At 42.5% G+C, this 19371-nt stretch overlaps 1 protein-coding gene across 1 annotated transcript in view; it reads left to right on the forward strand.

The window, feature by feature from the left end:
• Positions 1-223: 223 nt before the first annotated feature.
• LOC121284135 (piwi-like protein 4) overlaps positions 224-19371 on the forward strand; it is an 84249-nt gene continuing 65101 nt past the window's right edge. The window contains exons 1-3 of the mRNA XM_041199308.1: positions 224-300; positions 8204-8329; positions 18970-19184. Coding sequence (XP_041055242.1) covers positions 249-300; positions 8204-8329; positions 18970-19184 — 393 coding nt within the window. The 5' untranslated portion in view covers positions 224-248. The remainder of the gene's footprint in view (positions 301-8203; positions 8330-18969; positions 19185-19371) is intronic.

A 19371-nucleotide genomic window follows, 5' to 3' on the forward strand; every position in this document is an offset into this window, starting at 1 on the left:
TCTCTCCTGCTTTGGAATGGTGTCAATTTTCTTTTATTTTGCCTTTATGGAGGGCTTTGGAACATTTTTCTGCAATAAAGGTACCATGTAAAAGCATGCTGTTGTTGTTATGCATCAATTATATTTCTAAGAACCACAAAATATAAACAAATTTGATATAATAAATCTGTCACCTTTGCAATATCATATTCTCTCTCATTTTGTTTTAGGTATTATCTGTGAATCAGAGAACATCTACCCTTACACAAATGGAGACCTTTGGAACTAACCACACTCAAAAAAAATCAGAAGCATGCAGCCGTGAGTTCATTGTAAATTATTATTGGAGGATTAGAGATTAAATGTTTCCTGAGACTCCACATAATTCATGGGGTGTTTATCAGAAAATCATGATGACTTGCCCATAATTTCCCAATGAGCCACTTGCTGAACTGCAGAGTCTCAGATAATTTTGCATGGTGTATATCAATGAGGATGCAAAGCTATAGATGGTGCTGAAAACAAGATTATACTGAAATTCCTTTCATATTTTTATCTTTTGTTCATGTCCCATGTTTTCATACTCTTCTTACAACAGGTGGAATGGTGTAATCAATGGAGAAGCGTAAAGTATCTCTGTGTTTTTGCGCTCCTGGTGCATAAAGTGGAGTTTTGTAAACTCTTCAACATTTGAAAATGATCAAATTATTATTTTTCTGCATCAATCTCTGTTTTTAAAATTTATATCTCTCCTTGCTGTTACTCCTGGCATACATTCTCAGCTTATAGAATCATAGAATGATACAGCCGAGTAGGAAGTTATTTGGTCCATAATGCCTATGCTGAGTCTTTCAAAGAACTATCCAATTATTCCCATTCCCTGCCCCGGCCCAAAAACCCTGCATTTTTTTCCTCTTCAAATATTTATCCAATTCCCTTTTGAAAGTTATCTTTGAATCTGCTTCCACCAACCTTTCAGCCATATCATAATAACTTGCATTAAAATAAATGCTTCTCATCTTGCCTTTGATTCTCATGCCAGTTACCTGAAATCTGTGTCCTCTGCTTACTCTCCATTCTGACATGAAAACAATTTCTCCTTCTTTATTAAAGCTGTTCAAGTTTTTGAACGCACATGTAAAATCTCCCGTTAACCTTCTATGATCGAAAGAGACAATGCCAGTTTTCTAATCCCTCCAAGTGACTGAAGACCCCCCATCCTGAGACCATTCTGGTAAATCTCCTCTTCACCCTCTCTAAGGTCTTGACATCCTTCTGAAAGCGTGGTGCCCGGAATTGAATGTTATACTCCAACTGTGGCCTAAAGCATAACTTTGTTACTTTCATATTCCTTCCTTCTCCTGGCATTCTAAAACATTACTTGTTCCACAAGCTGAACTTTACTTTCACCAAAAATGTTAGCATTTAGCTCAAGATCTTCAAGTTAATTGGTACTTTTGTTGGATTGGCCCCTTGAATTAGACCTAGGGGTGGAATTTTACGGCCCTATCGCTTTGGGGGTGGGGCTGTAAAATGCGGCAAGCCATTCACAAGTCCACTGACTTCGGGAGTGTAAAATTCCGCCCTAGGAGTCGATTCTAATGTTACTCGCTAAGCAGAAACAGAGCAGGCAGGTAGCTAAAATACTTTTGAGTTACTTACCACCGTAAGGTCATCAGGATCCTATCATGAATTATTTTATCCTGGTCTCCTGAGTTGGGGTTAAGGACTCAAAATGGAAAATACTTGAAATACTCAGTAGGTCTGGTAGCACACGTCGAGAGGGAAACAGAGTTAATGTTTCAGGTCTGTAACCTTTTGTCAGAACTGGGAGAAGTTAGAAATGTAATAGGTTTTGAGTGAGTGAAAGGGGGAGAGTGGGAAGAAGAACAAAAGGCGATAGTGGAGGGCAGAATAGATTAAATGACAAAAGGTTTCATGCTGCAAGACCAAAGGGTGCAGTAATGGAACAAGTAAAGAACCAGACGATGTGCCGAGAGGAAGTGTGAATGGCAGGATAACTGCTGTCTGACTATAAAGTGGAAGAAGCAAGGGAAGAAATGAAAGGGAAGTGAAACAAATCAGCAAAGAAACACAAAGCAAAATGAGGACGAGGTTATGATCTAAAATTGTTAAGCTCACTGTTGAGTCCAGAAGTCTGTGAAGTGCCCAGTTGAAAGATGAGTTGCTGTTCCTTGTGCTTATGTTGAGCTTCATTGGAATACTGCAGCAAGCCAAGGACAGAAAAGTCAGAGTGGGAGCAAGGTGGAGAATTAAAATGCAAGTGACTGGGAGCTCAGGATTACATATCTAAATTGAATGGAGGCGATCCGCAAAGCAGTCACCCCATCTGCATTTGGTCTCCCCAGTTTAGAGGAGACCACATTTTGAACGGAGAATACAGTATACTAAATTGAAAGAAGTATAAGTAAATTGCTGTTTCACTTGGATAGACTGCGTAGGGCCATAGTCATTAAGAAAGGAGTAGGTAGAAGGCAGGTATTGCAGCTCCTACACTTCCATGGAAAGTTGCCATGGGCTGTTGTATTATAGGAGCATGAGAGTCCCCTGGCAGAGTCCCATTTGGGCTTGGAGCCGTACTCTGGGTATAACAGGAATGAGTGACTCAATACCAAATAATATGTGAAAAAAACATTTTTACTAAACAATTATTAATGATAAAAAATGAAGGAACGATAACTTTATTAACAAGAAAGAAAAAAACATTTTGTGTGTGTATGTGAGATTTTATATTAAAGAAACAAAAGGAAGGCAGCTTTATTATAGCAGAAATGATAACCACACATTCTTCTGTTCGAGATAGTTCCCTAAAGTGATAAAGTTTCCCTTGGTTCACACATCAAGTCTCTGAATAACCTTGCATGGGGGTGGACTCTCCTGTCACTCGTCCCGTCGAAGTTCCTTCCTCCGTAGTCTTCAGTGGCTGCCTAATCTACCCCAGCTGCTGCCCAACTGCTGGATGTTGGGCCCCTTTAAGTCCAGTTTCTGGCTCCATTCCAGAGGCCTCCGTCCAGGATTTGTCAAAACAAGAGTCTGGCGACTGTGAGTCCTCATCAGATTCTTCTCACAGGCACGGTGAAACTTGCAGGGCCCAGGCTGTTTACACATCTTTTTGATGGTGTCTCCCATCTGCCATCAATTGGTTTATGATGTCTGTCCAGCAAACTGTATCTCCTGATTTCACACCATAGTTGACCACCCCATTGCAAGGTAATCCATTGTCCTGGCTCTAGTTCAAGGGTCATTGAATGCAGTAAGAATTGATTCCTGTAAAACAATAGATAACTTTTACTTTAGCAAATCTAGCCTGAGAAAAAAACAGTAGCTTAGACAAGGCAGCTATGAACATGTGTGAGCTAAATTTATCTGGTTTAAACAAGTGCCATCTCAAACAACCATCATGGTTTAGGTTCAAGTAATATCCTAGATGTACTTTTCTACACCATTAATTAAGGGCTTGAAAATTTGCTCCTTTGCATCTCTGTCAAGATGTGGTACAAAGGGAGTGAAAAATCCATTTTTCCATCCAAGCTGGATTTGTACTGGATCAGCATCCGAGGCTCAGAGTTTGACCTGCTCCGTGGTACAAGTCTTGTTAAAATATTAGTGGTGTTCCAAGGGTGTACTTTCCAGCCTTGAAAGGAGGTGACTAAGAGGTGACCTTGGAGAGCTATACATGTTAGCAAGCAGTATTGAAAAGGTAAGTCTGGAATATTACTTCAATCTTAATTCTGAGAATAGGGTAAAGGGACTGTGCTTCAAACTATAAAGGGAAAACTTAAAGCAGATATTAGGAACCTCTTCGCACAAAGCGTAATCGATGTGTAGAACTCTGGGTGGAGTATTGCTGATTAAAAACTCTGCCATCAGTCATAAATAATAACATGCAGCAATAAGGAGAATCTATCTGGTGGATGAACTATGATAGGCTAAGTGGCCATGTTCACCTTTCTTTATTGTTGATCATTGCTATATAAGTATCCAGCAGCAGACCCGCACTGGTTGCACATATTTGTGACCTTAGTGGACAATAGTAGATAAAGAAATGCTGAAATTCATCTGATCTTTGTTCTGTTCTTTTTCTTGTTAAGGCAATAACTGTGAAAAGCTTTTGGGTAGAATTACTGCCTTTGGATCACAAGTTTTATTAGAATGGACTAAATTAATAGAGCTATTTCAAAACATAGCTATTCATCATAAGAGATAACTGCTAATTGCTTCCTAATTACTATTACTAAAAATCATTAATAATCCCAAATACACATGGAATTGCAGCACAGAAACAAGTCATTTGGCCCAACTGATTTCTGCCAGTGTTTATGCTTTGCATGAGCTTCCTCCCACCCTACTTTATTTAACCTTATCAACATATCCTTCCCCTGCTGATGTGTCCAGGCCAATATTTAACTCTCAGCTAGCACCACCAAGTTACATTAACTAGTCATGTCTCCCATTGCTATTTGTGGGAGCTTATTTACTGTGCAAAGGGACTGGCAATTTTACCCCACATTATAACATTGGCCCACTTCAGAAACGTGTTTTAACATCCTCAGGATATCCTTAAGGTATTTTTTAAATGCAAGTTCTTTCAATCAGTCAAACTGACATTGTGATAGTTTTCAGTGTTAAAAATAGAAATTGTTGCCTGTTCAGAAATGAAGAGGAAACTATCAATCCTCAGATAATAGGCTTCCCTTTGAAAAACATATTGATGATAGTAATAAACTGGAGGCAACATTTTTAAACAACTGGCTCAAAACATGCTGAGAACCTGGGTATTGGTAGAAAGCAAACACGAGAGTGAGGAAAATAATCAAGGATTGACTGATATGCACAAACCTTTACCTTAGTGTGTCCTTGAAATTAACCTCCATTATTAATGCTCCATTAAAGTGAACATAATGAAAAATAGGTGTTCCACATTCTAAAATATTGGGAAATGGTATCTAGGAAGTTCCCACTCTGAAATTAATAGCCCCAATTTTAACCCTTTGCCCTGATGGAAATGAAATATGCAAATGGATAAAATTTTTGCTGCGACCTATTTACCCTATTTTTCCTGGCCCCATGTAGAGTGCAATTTTAACAAGCATCGACTGGCCAGCCAGCAGGCGCCTTGCATCTTAAATTGGTTGTCAGTCGGGTTTGCAGTATGGTGCATTTGCGTATACTGGAAGCTGCATATATTAATATACAGGGCTCTTGTCTTTGTAGACAGAAAGAACATGTACACACATTGTGCCTGTTTCAACTAAACAAAATAAATGATGGCCATTCACTGACTCCTTCCTCAGGACAATGCCTTGACCAATCAGGGCCAAGCTGCCTGGTTTAAATTTCAAACAATGCTTGGCAGTTAACTGTCAGTCACCATCAATTGGTGCATTCTCTATGGCAACACCTCTACCAATCAGAGTCCACTTACCAACCAATCAGCACTATCTTCTCCCATAGTATAAATTGTTGTTTTCCCTTATATTGGTATTCTTGCGAAGTGTCCTGATGAGTGCAAGATGGAGAACTTTGACATGTCTTTTTTCAGCAATACATTTCTTTTATTGCATCAAAAGCATGTTCATATCTTAGTACAGATGCACTAAAGTTTTAGCATACAATTGACAGCTTTGCCACACAAAAACATCATACCTCAAATGATAGGGACAGATTTTCATCTTCACCACCTAGGCAGTAATATAACAGTGGATCACCTGGTAACAATCCTATGGATTTTATATAATGGTAGGATGAATTGGTCTGCTAGATTACCAGCAGACAGTAAAGACTGTTTGATAACCCAACCCAGCAGTATACTATGTGATCACTTATTTATAACCACGTTCCACATATCTAAGTATGCATCTGCTTCTTCAATTTTCAGCATATCAAGCCTACTCTGTGTAATAAGATGTTGAAGCATAGGTGGCAGAAACAAATTGCTGCTCAGATTGTTTTGTTGGGGACTATGGAGTTACATACTTTGTTAATGGTGGCTTGGGACAGACAACCTCCAATGCAGTTGGACTCCCTCTTGGTATTCCCGTTGACCATCTCCTTGTCTTCCACCTTACAAAGATGAATTCCCAGAAGAACATGCAACCTGTTATATTTAAGGTGCTAAATAAGAGTTATACTCTTTGCAAAGGTAAGGGGTGAAAAATAGAAGATATTAAAAATGCTAAAAATAGTGTGATGAAAGCTAACAAAAATGCAGCTAACTAAATGCAATGAAAGCAGCAAGAAGAGTCAGAAGATAAGGAAAATCTCCTGAAACTTAAATCAGCGCACCTTTTTGGGGGGGAAAAAAATCACTGTGAAAGCCTAGGATGTGAGGTACAAAAGATTCTGGCTTTTTAATTGCCCAAAGAAACAATTTTGCTTCTCTGGGGCAAAAGGCACAAGGTGAATGGTGGAAAGCTCTGCCCTCATTCACATATATATTAATGAGCTTATGTTACACCATCATTTAGGGCCTCAAGTAGCAGCAGTTCAGCCTCATGGACCCCAATATTAACCCTTTCGTGTCAGAAGAGGGTAGAGGGTGTGTTAAGTATTGAAATAACGACAATGTGTCTCTCGTATGCTATGCATGTTCTTGCTGCCATTTTTGTGGCAGTGGATGCCTAAGCATCCAAGAGCTGCAACAAAGCAAGGCAGGACAGTTAATTAACATATTTTGATCAGGCTTGTTCTCTGCAATTGGGAGTCCAATTTAAAATTAGCTGTTGCTGTATGGGTTTTCCAAGGATTGGGATACTTGGCAGTTAAAGGGAGGAAAGAATAGTCATTTTGAATCCAGAGGAGGAAGTGCTTCCCAGACCACTCAAAGAAATTTTTAGCTACACCCAGTCCTGATCACCAGAATCCCTACTCCCCCTCCACTCTCCCCAGCCCTCCTGCTTGTCAATCTCTCTTCCTCCAGCTCCCAATTTCTTGTTAATTTTTTCTTCCCTCTCTCCATTGCTTTCTAACTTCTTTTTTCCGCATCTGATAACCTGCCAACTTATCTTTATTCTCCCATCCCTACATTAGCTTGCTGACATCTCTCCTCTCTCCTGATTGCTAGGCAGCATCCTCAAGTCTCCGTTTACAGCCCCCTGCCATTGGTTTTCCTTGCCAGGCTCTCCAGCTGGCTGGCTTCAGGAAATGGAGCTAAAATGCAGGACCTCTGGATTTGTGGCCTTGCTGGGTTCTTCAGCTTTTCTCAGCCACCTTACTGCACCTTCACCGTCTTCCCTTAAACAGAGGGGCCATGGTTTGAATGTACCCAGTGCTGAGTAGGCACAGGGCCTAATACCAGGCTTTTTACAAAGCCCTCCACTTCCCAAATGGTTATCTATGTGACCTTTGCACACAATTGTTGATGAAGTAGCGCTGGAATGTTCTTCATACTTGTTCTGTTTTTTTTCTTGTTAATTTTTTACTTGACATTTTTGTCAATAATTGTTAAAGTATTTAGGTAAAGCTACTGTCGCTTTGTCACGTTAATATTATTAATATGGACTAAAATGATAGAACTCACCGTAAGATATGACTGAGATTCCCTTTCTAATTTCTATTTGTAGAAAATTATCAACAATCCCAAATGTACTTTGAGTTATTTTGTATTTCACCAGTATTGCCCACACTTATGTGTTAATAGTTGTTAATTGCACCGTGGAGAACGTCTGGGACTAATTCTATAATGTCCCAATGAGCTAGCATTATTTTTAAATTACACAATTCATTTTTAAAAATACCATTGTTGCACTGTTCATGTTTGCACAAGGAAACGTTTGAAATTCACAGTCCAGTGAAATAATCAAGCTGATAACATCAGAAATATCTAAGGTTATTTGGCAAGAAAATTAATTGTGGAATATAAATAGTGAACTGTGTGTTTTTCTTCTGAGTTCAATAGCTGACCAGACAAATGTAAGTGGTCTTTTGGGACCTGTGCTTGCCCGATCTACTGCAGTGGGATTCTGTAGGCCTGTGGGCTCTCAAATCCTGCAAGGTCCTAACCATCCCCATTTCCTTTGGGATTCTACCTGTCTAGAATTTTAGTGGGAGACCGGGAGAACTGTAGAATTTTAGAACCATATGTTCCCTAATGTTTACATTAGGAGGGGAGTTTTACAAAGATGTATGCTTCCAGGGGATAGGGCTCTCTGGAGAAGAGCTTCATGAAATGAGGCTTAAAAGTGATCATTTTCTTGCTCAACAGTGACAGTATCTGCTGGTTTTGAAAGACAAGTAATGATGGAGAGAGGACGTCCGAGGAGGCGCAATATCTTTGATTTTGGTGTAAATACAAGAAAAGCAATGGAACATGTGAAAGATTCTAAATCAGGTAAAAAAAAAATACTTGGCTTAAATATTTTAAGTAATTTTTAAGTCAGCCGCTGTAGAAATCATTAATATATTCCTGTGAAAATTTATCTTAAGTGCTCATGATTGCATATAATTGAAGCTGTTATCAGGCAGCAAACAACTAGAACAAGTTGTTTGTAATATGACTTAATTGATGAACTTCAAGATAATGTACGCATTATATTGTGTTATTAACAATGACTGAAGTTCGAATGATTTGGGCTTTGGATTGTAGACACCATAGGTTGAACAGTTTCCCATCTGTTCTGTAAATTGTTGCTGGAGGTAAGGTGCAGTGTTGCAGCGAAGAAGATGGAGAAGAGAGTTGGTGCAATGACACAGCCTTGTTTGACCCCTTTCTTCACTGAGATGGGGTCTGTGATGGTCCCACTGGTGAGGATCACCGCATGCATGTCATTGTGGAGGAAGTGGAGGATGGTGACAAATTTCTGAGGACAGCCAAATTTGAGGAGGATACTCCATTAGCCTCAATGGTTGACAGAGTCAAAGGTATACTTGAGTTCAAAAAAGGCCTTTTACAGTGATTGGTGCTGTTCCTTGGATTTTTCTTGGATTTGCCACACAGCGAAGATGCAGAGAGGCAGTTGCGGCTTCAGAGATGGCGCACAAACCTCCAATCAACTCATCCACCCAAATCTTCAAGGACCATTTGCAGAGACTGCGGATCGAGCATGGGACTTATCAGCCATCTCAGAACCCATCAAACTGTAGTGGAAGCAAGTCTTCTCAATCCTGAGGAAGCAAGGAAAGATATAAAGGCAATTGTGACTGAAAAACAGAGGGACAATTACCTGATCAATGCTAAAAATGGACAGTGCTTCTGGGTACATCGGTGTCAGTTGTGTGGTAAATTCATTCTGCAAACTCGGATCATTTAAATAATTTTAATATCCTTGTGCACAGGGAATACGCTTGCTCAGGAGGGTGGGTAGTCTGGATAGTCACAATTCTTGAAGGGATGTTGCACTTAAAGGGGAGCACAATCTTGTTTTTTGTGAAACTGACTGTTTGCAATGGGGATAGTTGGAGAACCCTCAGAGCTGACCATTGACTGAAAATAGCCCAGATGTACCCCTGGGGTACATGTGCAGAAAAAAGTGACCATTTTTGAATTAATCCTTCAAACAGTAGTGACACCATAGAGCTTAGTAAGGTGAAGGCATTATGTCTGCCGTTATGGTATCTTGAAACCGCCATGTATTATTCTGTTGTGGCCAAGGACAATCTGGGCATTGATGATATAGAACATTTTAAGATTCATAAGTACCATTTGGCTGCAGTTATGCATCCTGAAGCTATATTGGCACTATTAATGAGGCCCTGCACTTTAAGAAAACCAGCTACCTATCAGGAATACAGCAGCCTCTCAAATTGTGACCTTTAATTCATGGAGAAAAGGCAATAAAAGTGGTGTAAAACAAAAACAGAATTACCTGGAAAAACTCAGCAGGTCTGGCAGCATCAGAGGAGAAGAACAAAGTTGACGTTTTGAGTCCTCATGACCCTTCAACAGAACTGAGTAAAATTAGGAGAGGGGTGAAATATAAGCTGGTTTAAGGAGGGGGGCGGTGGGGGTGGGGGGGAGAAGTGGGGGGGGGGTTGGTTGTTGTAGGGACAAGCAAGCAGTGATAGGAGCAGATAATCAAAAGATGTCACCGACAAAAGAACAAAGAAGTGTTGAAGGTGGTGATATTATCTAAAAGAATGTGCTAATTAAGAATGGATGGCAGGACACACAAGGTACAGCTCTAGTGGGGGTGGGGTGAAATAAGACTAACAGGGCATAAAAGGTATAGATTTAAGAATAATGGAAATAGGTGGGAAAAGAAAAATCTATATAAATTATTGGAAAAAAACAAAAGGGAGGGGGAAGAGATGGAAAGGGGGTGGGGATGGAGGAAGGAGTTCAAGATCTAAAGTTGTTGAATTCAATATCCAGTCCGGAAGGCTGTAGAGTGCCTAGTCGGAAGATGAGGTGCTGTTCCTCCAGTTTGCGTTGAGCTTCACTGGAACAATGCAGCAAGCCAAGGACAGACATGTGGGTAAGAGAGCAGGGTGGAGTGTTAAAATGGCAAGCGACAGGGAGGTTTGGGTCATTCTTGTGGACAGACCGCAGGTGTTCTGCAAAGCGGTTGCCCAGTTTGCGTTTGGTATCTCCAATGTAGAGGAGACTGCATTGGGAGCAACGAATGCAGTAGACTAAGTTGGGGGAAATGCTGCTTCACTTGAAAGGAGTGTTTGGGCCCTTGGACAGTGAGGAGAGAGGAAGTGAAAGGGCAGGTGTTGCATCTTTTGCGTATGCATGGGGAGGTGCTGTAGGTGGGGGCTGAGAAGTAGGGGGTGATGGAGGAGTGGACCAGGGTATCCCGGAGGGAACAATCCCTACGGAATGCCGCCGGGGGGGTGAAGGGAAGATGTGTTTGGTGGTGGCATCGTGCTGGAGTTGGCGGAAATGGAGGAGGATGATCCTTTGAATGCGGAGGCTTCTGGGGTGATAAGTGAGGACAAGGGGGACCCTATCATTTTTCTGGGAGGGAGGAGAAGGCGTGAGGGCGGATGCGCAGGAGATGGGCCGGACACGGTTGAGGGCTCTGTCAACGACCGTGGGTGGAAAACCTCGGTTAAGGAAGAAGGAGCACTTGTCAGAGGAACTGTTTTTGAAGGTAGCATCATCAGAACAAATGCGACGGAGGCGAAGGAACTGAGAGAATGGGATGGAGTCCTTACAGGAAGCGGGGTGTGAGGAGCTGTAGTCGAGGTAGCTGTGGGAGTCGGTAGGCTTGTAATGAATATTGGTGGACAGTCTATCACCAGAAATTGAGACAGAGAGGTCAAGGGAGGGAAGAGAAGTGTCAGAGATGGACCATGTGAAAATGATGGAGTGGTGGAGATTGGAAGCAAAATTGATAAATTTTTCCAGGTCTCGACAAGAGCATGAAGCAGCACTGAAGTAATCATCGATGTACCGGAGAAAGAGTTGTGGGAGGGGGCCGGAGTATGACTGGAACAAGGAATGTTCCACATACCCCATAAAGAGACAGACAGAGCTGGGGCCCATGTGGGTACCCATAGCCACACCTTTTATTTGGAGGAAGTGAGAAGAGTTGAAGGAGAAATTGTTCAGTGTGAGAACAAGTTCAGCCAGATGGAGGAGAGTAGTGGTGGATGGGGATTGTTCGGTCCTCTGTTTGAGGAAGAAGCTAAGGGCCCTCAGACCATCCCGGTGGGGATGGAGGTGTCCATGGTGAAGAGGAAGCGGTTGGGGCCAGGGAACTGGAAATTGTTGATGTGACGTAATGTGTCAGAGGAATCATGGATGTAGGTGGGAAAGGACTGGACAAGGGGAGAGAGAAGGGAGTCAAGATAACCAGAAATGAGTTCCATGGGGCAGGAACAGGCTGACACGATCGGTCTACCGGGACAGTCCTGTTTGTGGATTTTGGGTAGGAGGTGGAAGTGGGCCATCTGAGGTTGGGCCACTATCAGGTTGGAAACTGTGGGAGGAAGATCTCCAGAGAAGATGAAGTCAGTGACAGTCCTGGAAACAATGGCTTGATGTTCAGTGGTGGGGTCATGGTCCAGGGAGAGGTAGGAGGAAGTGTCTGCGAGTTGACGCTCAGCCTCCGCGAGGTAGAGGTCAGTGCACCAGACAACAACAGCACCACCCTTGTCAGCGGGTTTGATTACAATGTCAGGGTTGGACCTGAGAGAATGGAGTGCAGTAAGTTTGGAGAGAGACAGATTAGAATGGGTGAGAGGAGCAGAGAAATTGAGACAACTGATGTCACGCCAACAGTTCTCAATGAAAAGATCAAGAGAAGGTAAGAATCCAGAGGGAGGGGTCCAGGTGGAGGGAGAATATTGGAGGTGGGTAAAAGGATCCGTTGAACGGGAAAGGACTCCTGCCCAAAGAAGTGAGCACGGAGACGAAGTCGGCGGAAAAAGAGTTCAGCATCGTGCCGAGCCCGAAATTCATTGAGATGAGGGTGTAAGGGTATGAAACTAAGTCCTTTGCTGAGCGCTGAACGTTCAGCATCGGAGAGGGGAAAGTCCCCATCTTCCAATCCCAGACCCGGCCGTGTATTCACTATACCCTCTGACCATCCCCTCTCCTCAATTTCCTCAATTTGCTCTTTTCTAGTCAGTTACAGTGTAGAACAAATACAGAGGCAGGAGGGGAAGGAACACCATATGTAATGGTCAGTGTTAGGGTGGAAGTCAGCAGTGCTTAAATGATAAACTGGATGATGACACAAAGCAAAGGGATTGGCAACAGAACATGAAAAGAAACAAAAGCTGGGTCCAGAAGAGCTGTAAAATGCATTAACAGAGTCGAGGCTAAAAGCACCATATCTGAATGCATGAAGAATTCATAACAAATTAGATGAATTAGCAGTACAGATAGAGATTAATAGTTTTGATCTAATAACTCTGACAGTGATGTGTTTGCAAAGTGATCAAGGTTGAGAACTAAATATTCTAGGTTACTTAATTTTTACAAGAGATAAGCATATGAAAATGGAGGAGGGATAGCCCTGATGATAACGGATGGATAAAGAGATTAGAGAGAAAAGACCTTAGCTCAGAAAGTCAAGAAGTGGAATCAGTTTGGGTGGAGGAAGGAAACAGCAAAGGCCAAAGAGCATGGGTAGAAGTTAGAGTGACTGTGCAGAGTAGAAAAATTGAAGTGGCTGATATCATGCCTGCAATTCATATGAAAAGCTCTACAGAGTCAGAGGCCAAAGGAAAGTTTTCAGGTGGAATGAGAATTCTTTTATTCATTCATGGGATGTGGGCTTCGCTGGCTGGGCTAGCATTTATTGCCCATCCCTAGCTGACATTGAGAAGATGGTAGTGAGCTGCCTTCTTGAACTGCTGCAGTCCATGTGGTGTAGGTACACCCACAGTGCTATTAGGAAGGGAGTTCCTGATAGTGGGGGATTCAGTGATGGTGATGCCATTGAATATCAAGGGGCAATGGTTGGATTCTCTCTCATTGGATTTGGTCATTACCTGACAATTATGTGGCGTGAATGTTACTTGCCACTTGTCAGCCCAGACCTGGATATTGTCCACGTCTTGCAGCATTTGTACATGGAATGCTTCAGTATCTGAGGAGTTGTGAATGGTGCTTAACATTGTGCAATCATCCATGAACATTCCCACTTCTGACCTTATGATGGAAGGAAGGTCATTGATGAAACAACAGATGATGGTTGGGCCGAGGACACTACCCTGTGGAACTCTGAAGATGGGAGAAAGGGTCTGCTTTGCAGGATTAAGACACCCAGACAAAGAAGTGGACACAGAGGCAAAGACAATGTAAGAAGAGCTCAGCACTGTGCCAACGTCAAAATTCATTAAGATAAGTACATAAAGAGATGGAGCTCTGGCCTTTGCTGAGGATTGGTCATTTAGAGTCAGAGAAGTAATGATCAGAGGGAATAGCGAGAATATGATAAGTGGTGAGATTGGAAGAAGATATGGGATCAGAGGGATCTTGGTATCCAAGACTATAAAGTCATTTACGAGCAGGAGGTCATCCAGCCTATCGAGTCTATGCTGGCTGCTGGTGGAGCAATCCAGTCAGTCCCCCTCCCATGCTTGGTCCTCATAGCCCTGCAAGTTTACTTCCTCCAAGTGCCCATCTAATTTCCTTTGAAAATCAATGATTGTTTCCACATTCACGACCCTTGTGGGCTATGAGTCCCAGGCCGTTATTACCCAGTGCGTAAAAAAGGTTTATCCTCACATTCCCCCTACATCTCTTGCCCAAAATCTTAAATCTGTGTGCCGTTGTCCTTGTACAATCAGCTCGTGGGAACAATGTTTCCTTGTCTACCTTATCTAAGCCTGTCATAATCTTGTACGCCTCTATTAAATCTCCCCATAATCTCTTTTGCTCCAAGGAGAACAACCCAGCCTTTCCAACCTAACCTTGTAACTAAAATCTCCCATCCTTGAAACCATTCTGGTAAACCCCCTCTGCACCTTCACAGAATCACTGAATTGTCACGATGCAGAAGGAGGCCATTCATCCCATCTTGTCTGCACCAGTTATTTAAATGAGCATTGTGACTCAATGCCAATCTCCTGCCTTTTCCCTGTAACCCTGCACATTGTTTCTATTTAAATAATCATCTGTTGCCCTCTTGAATGCCTTGATTGAACCTGCCTCCACCACACTTCCAGACAGTGCATTCCAGACCTGAACCACTTGCTGTGTGAAAAAGTTTTTTCTCACATCATATTTGCTTCTTTTGCAAATCACTTTAAATCTGTTCCCTCTCATTCTGGATCCTTTTACAAGCAGGAACAGCTTCTCCCTATCTACCTTGTCCAGCCCCTTCATGATTTTGAACTCCTTTATCAAATCTCCTCTTAGTCTTCTCTTCTACAAGGAGAGCTTCTCCCAACTTCTCCAATCTATCTATATAACTGAAGTTTCTCATCCCTGGAACCATTATTGTAAACCTCTTCTGCACTCTCTCCAGTACATTCACATCCTTCCTAAAGTGTGGTGCCCAGAACTATACACAATACTCCAGCTAAGGTCTAACTAGTGCCATATACAAGTTCTGTGCTCCTATTAATAAAGCTTAGGATACTGTATGCTTTATTGACTGCTGTCTCCACCTGCTCCTGCACACCCTTTAGAGTTGTATCCCTTATTTTTTATTGTCTCTCCATATTCTGCCTACCAAAATGGATCACTTCTCTGCATTGAACGCCATCCGCCACCTATCTGCCCACTCCACCAACTTTTCTATGTCCTTTTGAAGTTCTGCACAGTCCTTCTCACAATTTTCAATGCTTCCAAGTTTTCTATCATCCGCAAACTTTGAAATTGTCCCCTGCACACCAAAATCTAGATCATTAATTAGATATCAGAAAAAGCAAGGGTCCCAATACCAACCCCTGGGGAACTCCACTACAAACTTTCCTCCTGCCCAGAAAATATCGATTAACCTTTACTCACTGTTTCCTACTACTCAGTTATTTCTCAAGGACATTTACATCTTTCCTAAAGTGTGGTGATTAGAACTGGATGCAATAGTCTAGTTTGGCCTAAACAAAGCTTAAGAAATGTTCAGCATAATTTCCCTGCTTTTGTACTTAATACCTCTGTTTATGAAGTCCAAGATCCCATATGCTTTGTTAACCATTCAGTATGTCCTACCACCTTAAAAGATCAATGCACATGCATCCCAAGGTCCCTATGTTCCTGAGCACTTTTTAGAATTGTGCCATTAATCTATATTGCCTTTCTTCATCCTTTCTGCCAAAATGTATCACCTTATAGTTCTCTTTATTAAATTCCATGGGCCACTTGTCTACCCATGCTGCTAGTCTAGCTTACAGACAATTCATATCATCCTCACTGTTTGCCACTTCTCCACGATTGGTAGCATCTGCAAATTTTGAAATTTACTCCGTATTCCAAGATCCAAGACGTTTTAAGTAGCAATAAAAGCAGTGGTCCTAGCACTGACCCTTGGGGAATGCCACTGGCAATCAGCCTCCAGTCTTAAAAAACAATCATTTACTGTGACTTGCTGCTTTCTGCCTTTAAGCCAATTTTTTTTATCCAACTGACCCTCCTATTTCATAAGCCTCAATTTTGTTAACCAGCCTTTTATGTGGCACTTTGTCAAACTCTTTCTTAAAATCCATATGGACAACATCCACCACATTCCCTTCGTCAACCTTCCCTGTTACTTCATGAAAAAATTCAATTGAATTAGTCGAGCACAATCTGCCTTTCACATATCCATGCCGGCTCTCCATAATTAACTCAAACCTCTCTAATTGTCTGTTGATTTTTCCTCTGATTGTGGATTCCAAATCCTTACCAACCATGGTTGTTAGATGAACTGGCCTGTAGTTGCTAGGACTGTCTTTACACCCTTTCTTGAATAAGTTTGCCACTCTCCAATCTTTTAGCACCTCCCCCATATCTAGGAGAGCTTGAAAAATTAAAGCAAGCCCTTCCTCTACACCACCCCACTTCCTTTAGCATCCTGGTATACAAGCCATCCAGACCAGGTAACTAACCGAGCCGAAGCAGTGGCATCCTGTCCAGTACTACCCCCCTTTCAATTTTCACATTATCCATGGCCTCCACTATCTCCGCTTCTATTGATATTTTGTCAGATTCCTCTTAGTAAACACCAATACAAAGAACTCATTGAGTGTTCTAGCCTTGACCTGTATTTCCAATCATATATCAACCCCTGTTTCCTGAATAGGATCCACTCCACCCCTTAATACCTGCTTACTATTTACATGCTGGTAAAAGATTTTTTGCATTCCCTTTTATGTTGACTGCCAATCATTCTATTATACTCTTTCTCTGCCCGTCTTATTTTCCTCTTCACCTCCCCTCTCAACCTATTGTATTGGATCTGGTTTACACTTGAAGAATTCACCTGACATGCATCATACACCCTCTTTTTTTGTTTCATCATGGTCACTATCTCCCTTATTATCCAAGGACCCTGTTTTTGGCTCCCTTACCTTTCTCCCATTTTGAAGCTTGCGGTCCCATGACATCTGAAAGAAGGAAAAATGTTTTCTGCTAAAACGCAGGATGAGATGAAAAATGAAATGGAACTGCCGAACAGGATACCTCTGAAATAGAGTGAGCTAGTGCTTTAACCAGAGAGGTGTCGAGAGCATGCTTGAGGCAGTGCATGGCATTCAGCATGGATCTCCGGAGGTGGTGAGAGCAGTGGCATATCAGAAAGTTGTGGATAGATAAACCCATGAACTTTACAAGGCAGCAATAATTCCAAAGCACCATAAAATGCTCTATCCTGTCAGTATATGTTGGCAACTCTGTCTGTTACTAGAGAACTGTAGTATCAGGAAGTACGGATGAAGTTGATCAGTTGGTTTACACAAAGATCCCGGTTGAGTGGGGGAAGAGAAGGATAAAGGTTTTCAGCTACAGACGTAGGAGGTAATGAACATGACCATGTTAAGATTTATCTCATTTGCTGTGATTTGACCGACTTGCATAAAGATCCAATGTGCCCAGACTTTAGGAGAAGACCAGATGCTGAAGACAATGTTCTCAGTGCTCCACACCCCATCCAACATGTTGCAGGAAACTGAGGTTGGAAGTGGTCTTGATGTAATTAAGGTATAATAGTTATCTGTATATTTTTTCACTCTTGCATGTTAATATGGAAGAGATAACTCTTCTGTGAAGCACGACCTTGGTGTTCTACTTATGCCTCTTAGAAGCAAACAGAGTTCAGTTAGCTCATGGAAGTAAGGATAAGTTGTGTAAGGAGACTGGCCTCATGTAAACTTGGGCTGGAGGTTCCCTCTGGGGCCGGAAACGGATGTCGGGGCTGTTTCTGGATCCCAGACCCTCCCCAGGAGGAAACACTCATTGGGATTTTGACTAGGGAAACCACATTAATTGGCATGAAGATGAGCTCTTTGTCCAATTAAGGATGGAGAGAGGGCTCTCCAAACAGGGGCCTTCCACCTTGAGATGATCAATAGGATATAATGGAAGCTAAAGTAAAAGAGAGGGCATTTTAGCATGGAGGTCCCACTATCCAACTTTATCAAATCTTTAATTAAAAAATAGATTCAGCAGCCAGGGCACCACTTGCTGAAGATTGGGCTCAGGGGGATGATCTGTGGTTGCTCCTGCACCCAGGCAGACAGGGAAAGCCTGATGAGGTCATTTGAGCTGGGTGCCAGCCTTCCAGAGCCTAAACTCACCTCATCCTGGTGTAGGAACCTGGTGGAGGCTGACTGGAAAATTCATGTTCGCCTCTTTCAGTTGGCTTCAAGTAGTTTGTTAATGAGCCTGATTGACTACCCAAGGTTTACTGTAGCCATGGCGGAGGAGAAGAAAGCCCCAATTTCCAAGAAGGGTACCAAGAAAGCCCAGAAGAGGGCACCACTGAAAGGTAGCAAGAAGAGGAAGAAATCCAGGAAAGAAAGTTACTCCATCTACACCTACAAAGTGATGAAGCAGGTTCACCTGACACTGGCATCTCTTCCAAGGCTATGAGCATCATGAACTCGTTCATCAGCGACATTATCGAGCACATCGCAGGCGAAGCTTCCTGCCTGGCCCGCTGCAACAAGCACAGCACCGCCAGCTCCCAGGAGATCCAGACCACCGTGTGCCTGCTGCTTTCCGGGGAACTGGCCAAGCACGCCGTGTCGGAGGGCACAAGGGCGGTGACCAAATATATCAGCTCCAAGTAAAACTCCACACTAGTGAAAATAATACCCACCATGTGCGGGTGGGCAACCCTGTCAATGCCAATCCCGCCTTTGCAAAAATGGCCCAGAGGTGGGATGGAGCTAGGGAACCGGCATGCGAGTGAGTGGGGCTAATCTTTGGCCCCAGGCATCTTCGACCTTGGCAGTGGTTGAAAATCCGGCCATTGACTCTGAGGAACCTGACCCCCTTAAGTAATTTGACTGACCGTGTGCTCCGCTGAATCAGAACCGGATTTGTTGCATACATTTGAAGCCTACAGGATGTAACCCACTATGTGGTACTTTCCAATGCTATGTGAAGTTTCTCCTAAATTTATTGAATTGTTTAATATTGGGTATTTGCAGGTTCCAGCGGGATTCCAGTGAAGATCGTCACAAATCTTTTTGCCTTCAGATCACCCCCAAAATGGCGCCTGTACCAGTACCAAGTGACCTTCATGCCGGGCATTGAATCAAAACGCTTACGAATGGCACTGCTGTTCAGCCACAGTGATCTATTAGGAAGAATCAGGGCATTTGATGGAGCCATGTTGTTCCTTCCAAATAAACTACAAAACCAAGTAAGAAGCATACTTTTGACCCTGCTCACTAATGCTGATCTTTTAACATTGGGAAAATGTTAAGAGAGAGTTAATGTTGAATAGCACTACAAAAATCAAACCAGTTTTAGCATCTCTAATTTGGTGATGGTGTGGCGTGGTAGGTCCCTCGTCACCAACATGTATTTGAAAATCACACAGGCGGGGT

The sequence above is a fragment of the Carcharodon carcharias genome, chromosome 11, assembly GCF_017639515.1.
Source record: "Carcharodon carcharias isolate sCarCar2 chromosome 11, sCarCar2.pri, whole genome shotgun sequence".
In the NCBI taxonomy this organism is placed as follows: Eukaryota; Metazoa; Chordata; class Chondrichthyes; order Lamniformes; family Lamnidae; genus Carcharodon; species Carcharodon carcharias.